The 10589-nt window shown below is 44.8% G+C and overlaps 1 protein-coding gene across 2 annotated transcripts in view; it reads right to left on the bottom strand.

Annotated features, from left to right (window-relative positions):
* VPS26A (VPS26 retromer complex component A) overlaps positions 1-10589 on the bottom strand; it is a 31893-nt gene that overhangs the window by 12624 nt on the left and 8680 nt on the right. For both annotated transcript variants that reach the window (XM_054036222.1, XM_054036223.1), the window contains exon 3: positions 8-83. In XM_054036222.1, coding sequence (XP_053892197.1) covers positions 8-83 — 76 coding nt within the window. The remainder of the gene's footprint in view (positions 1-7; positions 84-10589) is intronic.

Here is a 10589-nt window from a genome sequence, read left to right as displayed (position 1 = left end):
AACTCACCAATTTGTCCTACAAATTCAATTCTAATTCCTTGGTGCTCTAACCTCTTTCCAGGTTGTTTAAAGGCTATGTTCACCTGAAAAAGAGAAGAATAGTAGTTGGAGACTTTTATACTTTTTCCACTGTAGCATAGCTAGTGTTCACTTTCATTTCTGGACAAAGATCTTTCTGGGCACACCCAAATAACTGATATCTCCTTCCCTCCCCTGACTTTTTCCACTCCATGATTCCTAAGGGTTTAGGCTTGTGTATTGCCTTTAAGGGTTATATGAAAGAGGATGCATTAAGGATAGATAAAGACTGTCCAAGGGAGTGTAAAATTTCCATCAAATTAGCAATGCTCCACTACAGGATCAGAAATTTACTTTATTTCTAGCAGTTCAACTCTCTTATTTAGAGTAGTCATCTGACTAGACAACTTTTCCTTCCTCCTTGTACAACGTTCTTGAGGACTAAAATCATTCCAGGAGAAAACAGCTGCGAGGAAAAGATCTTTACTGACTTACTTCTCAAAATGGAAAGCATTCATACAAGTGTTTAAACTACTGAAGTATCATTGTTTTAGACAAGAGCTGTCTTCTCATTAAACCAGTACGATTTTACCCAGATTTCTACAATGGTGTTTTCACCCTTATTGATTAAATGCGAGTTATTCAACTGTATGGTTGGAGACGTGAGTGATGGAGGTTCTACTTTCATATTGCAGAATTCAGTTACAACATTATTCACTGCCACCACCAGCTGGGGTCCTTCAACTTGACATCCTGACACCCCTTCAGGACTTGCATGGGAGATAAAGATAAGCCGGTTCACTCAGTCTTGCAGGTAGGGTGCTAAAGTTTGCCAACCTACCCAGTATTAATATGAAAGACCAACACCAATCTCCAACCCCTCCATCTCACCCCAAATCCCAGTTGTTACCCTAACACAAGAGGGTTCAAGAGGAGCAAGAAAAGTATAAGCTAGACTTATCAAGATACTGCTTGTGGGCCATGCTGGGGCTCCTTCCGAGCCCCCTATATTTGATATTTGTCTTAAGTTCAGTTATCAGGGATCTATTTTAAGACTTGACTTCACCCTCCACAATCCCTTCCTCTCCCCTCCCTCAGGCACAAATATGCAGTGAATTTGTTATAAGCATCAACTATTTCAAGTCAGTTGTGGGAACAATGCTTAACTCATGCTCCCCCTGCTGGGGATTTATACTCTGCTTTTTGGAGTGCAGTTGATAGACCTGGACAAACACATTTGGACTTTTGGGGGTGGGGGGGGTGGAGGGGGAGGAGCGGCAGTGTGCACAAAAAAATGCATATTTGGATCACCAAAAACATTTAGCAAGTTTGCGTTGAATTGTTTTAGTTAAAAAACATGAACAAAATTCAGATATTTTATTTTGGACATTTTTATTTTTGTCATACAAAGCAGTGTTTTCTTTCAAAATTTACTTCAATTTAATTAAGAGTCAAATGAAATAAAATGTTTGTTTCAGGTCCAAGATGCATCATCCAACGCAAAAGGGTTTTTTTTTGCCCTGCAAACTGGAAAAAAAAATTCAGTTGTTTGCACAACTCTAACAATTGTTCTTCCCTCCTCCCGGACCCATACTTTTTGCACAAATGGAGGGTCACTAAATTAGACCAATGTCAGTCTACTTTTAAAACGCTGAGTTATCAACAAGGAATGGTAGAGAATGTAACTCTTACAGTACCCATTTACTATCTGCAACTCTTTGGAGGTAAAGGAAGCATTTATGGCCAAAGACATTAACTAACCAATGGATCCAGTGGCTTGGGATGAGCATCTCTGGCCCTCCTTTCCAAGCAGGGCTAAAGAAAGCTGGAGCATTTCACTTGATCATTGTTTCCCCCAAGTGTGGTGCATGGCCCCTGAGAGCACAAAGGGCTGGGGGTGTGCGGAGGATGCAGCATGCTTCTCAGCTGTCCTCCAGTCTCACCTTTCATTTTAAAAAGAGCAAATCTCTAGCTGTTAGGGTGAAGAAAACTTCAAAATATAACCCCAGTGTAGCTGATGCTGTGTCTGCCTGAGCTTTTAGAGAGCCTTATCCAATGGCTCAGATGTGATCTACCCTAGTCATCTCCAAGGGCACAAACTCAGATGCAATATGAGGCCTTTAAGTGTCAACACTTAACTATTTCACTGCTCATTAAAGCATCTAAGAAAGGAAAAAGATATACCAAAGTGAGCAGTCACTCAAGAGTAGGTGTCACAAGTAGGTACACTTGGGAGATACCACTATTTATTCTCTGTCGTAATAACTGAGCCCAAAAATTTACCTTAAATGTAAGCTCAAATGTAAAAAGCATCTGAAAGTTCATAAGATGTTACATTAACCTATAAACAAATGTTGATGGGGAAAAAGGTACAAAAAGGAGACAGACTGAATTAGTCTAAACAAAAAGGCCTTCTGATATTTCAACACATACCTTGAATTATCATGGTTGGTAGAAAGAAAAGATGCAGAACCAGAAATTAATGAAGCAAAATTGGTATGTCACATATTAGGATTATTAGTGGACAAAATAATGAGGTGATGAACTATGCAACCAACTTTCCCTCTCCCACCATCTTTTTGGGGTTCTTAAAAGGAGACTTTGAAAAGAACATCTCATTTCAGTGCATCTTAGCTTCTCAGGTCTTGTCTCTTCCCAACTCATGGTCTCCTCCTCCCTGATCCCAGGAGAGAAGGAGCTGATGAAAGGATTTTCTTCCCAAGAGGAAGGCCATCAGGCCTTGAAAATCATGACATCCAGTCCTTGGCCAATCAGCAAGGATACCTAATTGCCAACAGCACAGTCACACAAGATCCTGTCTCCCATTCCTGTTGTGTTAATTTCCTTCCTCCTATCGTCTTTCTCTCTCAGCTTTTCATCAAATCCTGAAATCAACTGCACTGCATCAGCACAGTGAGATGAATCAGCCACAACCCATCCCATCAAAGGAAAAAGGACCCAACCAGATGATGTCCCTTGATCAGAATGCAAACCATGGTCCATGCAACAGGTGTCATGGTGTCCTTGCCTACCAAAGCATCCATTCGTAACTAGCCAGCCATCCAGGGTTCCAAATCAACAAAAGCCGTATTTCCCCCGACCTTTCCTAGCTTGTATCTCCTCTAGCTTGTGCCTGTTAAAAACAGGAGAAGTGAATACCTTTTACACATCAGCACTGAGAATAAAATTACAACCTTCCTTTTCATCAAAAAGGTTAATGAAACAGACTGATTTTTGCCTCCAAAAGGAGAGACTTCAACAGGTTAAGGTTTTTGGTTTTTTTGCATAATTACTCAATTTCAGTTTCAATAGAAATGCTTTTTATTTCTTATGTTTGATCAGTAAGCTTTCAACTCTAGAATGAATGCTTTTGGGTATTTGCCAAGAAACCGAGTGAACCACGGCCCCTATAGAAACAACCCTAAACTCTGTATCACTGTTTTAATGTTGGACAGTAAAAGTTCATAATACCTTTAACTCTTTTGACCCTTGGTATTAATACCATCTCTCTTTCCCTGCTCCCTCTCCCTCACAACCGAGAAGAAGCCAAGCCTGAGGATCGCAGAACTCATGGGCAGAATATTTCTCTAACAAACATGTTGCCAACTATAAAAAAAATTAATATATTACAGTAAACTTTAAAAGTACTGTTCTAGTTCAGTGTTTAAATAAATTTTTGAATACAAGTTATTTTATTAACAAACTTTGTTTTAAGGAATGATGTAAGGGCAAGCTTATGAGTTGTTTCATTAAAACTCTAAAATATGACAACTCATGACAGTGTTAGAGTGGAGAGGCATTTGATTTCATTTTCCTGAAGAGAGCTCAGCATTAAAGAGTTTGGAAAACAATGTACTATATTATGTTGGTCCACCTGAGTGCTGAGCTCTCTACCCTTTCCTGATTCCCCTGCAAAGCCCCAGGCAAGTCTGGCCTCCTGCCAGTCCAGATGCCTCACTGCTGTCCCTAGAATAAAAAGAGAAGAAACTAGAGTTTGAGCAGCCCCCAAATCCTCTCACCAGCTCTTCTCAATACAGGTGATTTAGAGCATAATGCCTTGAGCAGGGTTGGGGGGTGGAAAACATTAGAAGAACTGGTGAGAAGAACTCTTTTGCTAACAAATTCATATTACACAGCCGCAATAGAATTTTGAACTGAAGGGCAAGCATATGTATTGGTGGAAACAGATCAAGTTAGATACGAAATTCTCGTGCCCCAGGTAGCACTGCCCCAGCAAATTCAAGGACAAAGCAAGCAAGACTAGACCAGCTGTGCTTGGTACCTAGATCTATACCTTTTGTTAGTTTCTCTGGCTAAGGCAAAGGTACCCATCAAAACCCAAAGGGCACTTCAAAGATGGGAGCATGACACCATGATCTGTGGTACTACAGCTTGGCAGATTTGTTGGCCAAATGCCACATCCATCATGACTTTTTTTTTTTTTTTTTTTTTTAAATGCACCTTAGAGACTCATGGCAGCCCTATATACCTCCAAACTGAAATATCACTTTGCGCTTTAAAAGAAACATATGATCTGTTTTCCTGTTCACAAAAAGACTATGTTACAAGTTCCCAATGTGTATGACAGCTATTAAAGCTTGTCTAAATGAACATTTAGTTTTGCAACAAACTAGGGTGCAAGTCTAGCCCACGCTAGCATGTCTGTGTGGACACTACTGCTGCAAACTAGCAGCTCCCTAATGCACTTTAATCTACTCCGGTTTTATTAAAGTACACTAAGGCCTGATCTACACTAGTCTGTTATTTCAGAATTAGCAGAGTTAATTTGAAAAAAAATGATTCCGTCCACACGACCAAAACATTTTTTTCGATTTAAAAGGCTCTTTATCTTTAATACAATTTCTGTACTCCACCTCAGCAAGTGGAGTAGCGCTAAAAATCGAGATCACAATCCCAGGTTAAAGGTATTATGGATGCAATTCGACATTATTGGCCTCCGGGAGCTATTCCAGAATGCTTCCTTGTGACTGCTCTGGACAACACTCAACTCCGATGCACTAGCCAGGAGGGCAGGAAAAACCCCAGGAACTTTTGAATTTCATTTCGTTTGGTCACCATCAGCACAGTCCACCATCACAGGCGACCATGCAGAGTCCACCATCACAAGATATCACGCAGTCCCAGATTCGCAGACGAGCTCCAGCATGGTCCAAACGAGAAGTACTGGATCTCATTGCATGTTGGGGAGATGAATCTGTTACGGCAGAACTACGTTCCAAAAAAAGAAACGCAAATACATACGCTAAAATCTCCAGGGCCATGACGGAAAGAGCCTACTCCGGGGTCACAAAGCAGCGTCGTACAAAAATCAAGGAGCTCAGGCAAGCATACCAAAAAGCCAGGGAGGTGAACAGGCGCTGTGGGTCACAGCCCCATGCATTCTGCTTCTACCCGTGAGCTGCATGCAATTATAGGGGGTGATGCCAACACTACCCCATCACTGTCCGTGCACACCTGCAAGGGGGAGTTGCATGGAGCGAGGAGGATGTTATTGAATGACAACGATGAGGAGGACAACAGTGCACAGGCGTTAAGTGGGGAAATCGGTTTTCCCCCCAGCCAGGAACTATTCTTAACGCTGGAGACAATAGGCTCCCCCCACTCCCAAGGTGGGCTCCCGGACCATGACCCTGGAAAAGGTACTTCTGGTGAGGGAGAGCCTGATCGGAGCCTCGCAGTGGGGGGGAAAACCCAGCTGTGCTGGGCTGTTCGTGTTTAAAGGGCTCATCCCTGATCAGAGCCACGCAGTGGGTGTGGGGTGGGGGGGGGGTGGGGGGGAAGTGTTGTGTGAAGCAATCATCCCAGAGAGCCCGCAGGCCCTCCTTTTATATGGAAATCCCACCAGGTATTGCTTGCTATGAGAAAGGGCGCCCGGCAGTTTGAAAGCATTGAAATGAATGCAGAAGAAGCAGAACTCTGCGTGCCACTAGGGCTTACCATGGCTGCCTGCAAGCTGAATTCTGTTGCCCGGCCATGTGTGATGGCTTACTCACACCAAAGTGGCAGGCACTTCAGTATAAGAGGCAAAATGCGAACTTGTACAGAAAGAACATGTGCTGTGTACTATGAATTGCCTGTTTCACTGAGAAAGTGTGTCCCCTTTGTTCTCTGACATGTATCTTTAAAAATACTACACTCCCTTTTTCTCCTCCCGCAGGTGCAAATGTTTCAACACGGCCCCTAACTACTCCATCCCAAAGGCTGGTCCAGATTAGAAGGCGGAAAAAACAAACTCGGGATGACATGTTTGCCAAGCTCATGCAGTCCTCTCGCACTGATAGGGCCCAGCTGAATGAATGGAGGCAAACAACTGCGGAGTCCCATAAAACGTTACATGAACGCAAAGAGAGGAGGGATGTGCGTGATGAGAGCAGGTAGCACCCTATGGTCAAGCTCATGGGGGAGCAAACTGACATGCTGCGCTGTATGGTGGATCTAATGCAGGAAAGGCAGCAAGACCCCAGACTGCCACTGCAGCGCCTGTATAACCGCCCTCCCTCCTCCCGAAGTTCCATAGCCTCCTCACCCAGATGCCCAAGAACACGAGGGGGGAGGCTACGGGGACCCACACACTCAACCCCAGAGGATTGCACAAGCAGCAGCAAACTGGCATATGCGAACTTTTGATTTGGTTTCCGGACTTGTCCTTCCCTCCTCCTCCACCCCCCCCATCCACCTTCTGATTTCTCTCAATGTGTTGTGCAACAAATAAAGAACTTTTTAAAACAATTGTGACATTATATTTATATAAATAAATAATATATAAAAATAATATAGGGGGCAGGTAACTTCAAGAGAAAAAACAACTGTCACACCGTACCCTGGCCAGTCATGAAACTGGCTTTCAAACTTTCTCTGATGCACAGCGCGCCCTGCTGCGCTCTTCTGATCGCCCTGTTGTCTGGCTGTGCGAAACTGGCCGCCAGGCAAGTTGCCTCAACCTCCCACCCCGCCATAAACGTCTTCCCCTTACTCTCACAGATATTGTGGAGCACACAACAAGCATCAATTACAATTGGAATATTGGTTGTGCTGAGATCTAACAGAGTCAATAAATTGCACCAGCGCGCTTTCAAATGTCCAAAAGCGCATTCTACCACCATTCTGCGCTTGCTCAGCCTATAGTTGAACTGCTCCTTACTACTATCCAAGGTGCCTGTGTACAGCTTCATGAGCCATTGCATTAAGGGGTAGGCTGGGTCTCTGAGGATAACTATAGGCATTTCAAGATCCCCAACAGTAATTTTCTGGTCTGGGAAGTAAGTCCCTTCCTGCAGCTGTTCAAACAGACCAGAGTTCCTGAAGATGCAAGCGTCATGCACCTTTCCCGGCCATCCCACGTTGATGTCAGTGAAATTTCCCTTGTGATCCACCAGTGCTTGCAGCACCATGGAAAAATACCCCTTGCGCGTTATGTACTGTCTGCCCCGGTGTTCTGGGGCCAAGATAGGGATGTGTGTTCCATTTATCACCCTGCCGCAGTTAGGGAACCCCAGCACATTAAAGCCATCCACAATGGTCTGCACATTTCCCAAAGTCACTACCCTGGATAGCAACTGGTCAACGATTGCGTTGGCTAATTTGCAGCATAGCAGCCCTCACAGTAGATTTGCCCACTCCAAACCGATTCCCGACTGATCGGTAGCTGTTGGGTGTTGCGAGTGGCCACAGCACTGTGGAAGCTTGCTTCTCAACTGTGAGGGCTGCTCTCATTTTGGTGTCTTTGCGCTTCAGGGCAGGGGACAGCAAGTCACAAAGTTCCATGAAAGTGGCCCTACGCATACGAAAGTTTCGCAGCCACTGAGAATCATCCCAGACCTGCACCACTACATGATCCCACCAGTCTGTGCTTGTTTCCTGGGCCCAGAATCGGTGTTCCATGGCATGAACCTGGCCCAACACCACCATGCTCTCCCAATCGCCACATGCCATGCTTCTAGGAAGATCTGTGTCCATGTCCTCATCAGTATAGTAATCACGCTGTCATCGCTTCCTCGCCCAGTTTTGCAGGTACTTCACATAATGCTGAATAATGTGTGAGGTATTTACAATGGTCAAAACTGCAGCGGAGATCTGAGCGGGCTCCATGCTTGCCACACTACGGCGCCTGCACGGGTAATCCTGGAAAAAGGGACGCAAAACGTAGGAGAGCTGTTCGGTTCACAATGGCCGAAAAAAGGCGGGAAATGGTTGTCTTTTGTAGCTTCCATGGGAGCCCGGGACCGACAACATGGAGAAGCTCACTAGCGCTGCAAGAGCCGGAAAGCAGAGTTTGCAGCAGAAGCTGTGCTGCTCAGTTCACAGTGGCCGAAAAAAGGCCGGAAATGGTTGTTTTATGTAGCTTTCACGGGTGAGGAAGAGAGAGAGTAGATCCTTCGAGATATTACATAGAAAGACAAGAGGACATGCGAAGTGAATTCATAGTATCATGAGACAGGTGGTGCACCGTACTGCACCGTCTGCTGGCAGTATGGCGTCTGCCATAGCTTTCATGGAGGGAGGAGCAAGTGACAAGAACACCCCCAGAAACACCCGCGAGAATGTGTTTTTGCCCCATCATGCACTGGGAGCTTAACCCAGAATTCCAATGGGTGGTGGGGACTGTGGGATAGCTACCCACAGTGCACTGCACTGACATTCGATGCTAGCCTCGGTACTGTGAACGCACTCCGCCGAGTTCACACACTTGGGGGGGGGGGGGGGGGGGAGGAGAGACACAAGACCAAATGTATAAAAATCACTTCCGAAAATTTGAATAGAATAATTTCTAAATAATTTTGTACTGTAGACGTACCCTAAGGAACTGTTCATATGGACACTTACTGTGGGCACATTAGCAGAGGGTAGATTTACATCTCAGCTTGCTGTAAACTAAAGTGTTCATTTAGACAAGCCCTTAGACCAGTGGTCCCCAAATTTGAGAGTCATGCCTCCCATTCCTCCATCCGCACCACCCTGGAGCCAGGGGGAGTAATAGGGCCGCAGTGACAGATAGGGATAAAGGGGCTGAGGCTGGGGCCATACCGGGGCTGGGGCCGGAGCTGTGGCCACAGCCAGGCCACAAGCCTGGCCTCCAGCCACATGCAGAGCCACACCGAGGCTGGGTACGGAGTCAGGCACGGGGCCAAAGCAGAGTTTGGGTCAGGGTGGGGCTCCCTTCCCACCCCATCAGGGCTGGCCCAGCATACCGCACCCCCCAAATGTTCCTCCATGTCCTCCTCCCCCAGGAGGCATGCCCCACAGTTTGGGGACCTCTGCCTTAGACATAGATAAGGGTTTATCATGGCACTTGAAGTTAGCCAACTAGATGACAGTTCCACAGCCAAAAAAAAAAAAGACTCTTTACTTTGACCATCATTGTGTGGAATTAAAGATTACCAAGGAAGGTGGCAGAGATTCCTTCCTTTATGTCATCTGGCAGAGTCATTGAGATTCCCCTTAAATGCTTAAATTTAGAAACATTCCACTCACAAGCCAGAGAAGCCCGGCTACTGCTCAGTTTAAGATGTGAATCCTGTTAGGTTAACTGTTTCCCCACAACTGAATCTAGATGCATCTCCTATGGATGTTAGCTTCTAAAGCACACTGTGCTGAGATTTATTTTGTCCAACTCTAGTAAACATAGGTCCCTCCTAGTGGGGAAAGGAGCTTGCAGTGCTGGATGCCAATTTAAGAGAATCCTGGACCAAAAAAAAAAAAAAAAAAAAAAAAAAAAAAAAAGCACTGAAAGCCCAATCTGTCAATTTTAATTATTTAAGCCATCTCATCTCCCTGGGACTAGAAGATCTTCTCTATGGAAACACTGGCAATATGAAGTGCACAATATTTTCTAACTCAGAGCTGTGAGCTCACAAATTCCTGTACCTTGCAGTCCAGTAAGTCACTAGTGATCTCTTAGTGTCTGGGGTAGAGGGTGCAAGAGATTATGCAAGCAGTGATCTTGGGGTGGAAGAGGAAAAAAAAAAAAAAAAAAAAAAAGGGGAAGCTGCCTGAGAAGCCAACAGTCTTCCAATCCAGTTGCAATTGCTTTAGTCAAAACTCCTCAGAGGCCTTCCCAGACGGTTATCCTTTTTTAAAAGTATCAGTGAGTATATGAAAGCTAGTACCTTCCTCTTTTTAAATAAACATGCTAACTCTGGAGTTTTAGACATCTCATGAGAAAGTTTCAGTCCTCTAGAAAGACATTCTAGGGATTCATGCTGTATTTCTAAGGAGTCCACAGGTGGATGTGGGTATAAAGAAGTAGGTCTGAAGAGTGGGAGCATTTCCTGATAGCGAATAGGTCCCTTGAGAAACAGGCTAAGGTGCCATCGAACTCAGTTTTTTTTAGGGAAGGAACAGATTTGGGCTTCCTAATCCTTTCCCAATTTGTTGTCAACACATTGTCCCCTACTGAACTGTTCGTCAGCTGAACTGAAGATCCTCTGATGTACTACCAGATGCCAGAGCATGAGGCATAACTTCAGGATGTACAGAACAAGCAGGTAATTTATGTCCAAAGACTACTGCTATAAATGGTGCCTTCTTGGCCTTCCCCTCTCTCGGGTTCC

The sequence above is a fragment of the Malaclemys terrapin genome, chromosome 7 (assembly GCF_027887155.1).
Source record: "Malaclemys terrapin pileata isolate rMalTer1 chromosome 7, rMalTer1.hap1, whole genome shotgun sequence".
Taxonomy (NCBI): Eukaryota; Metazoa; Chordata; order Testudines; family Emydidae; genus Malaclemys; species Malaclemys terrapin.
This window is presented reverse-complemented; position numbering and strand designations above follow the sequence as displayed.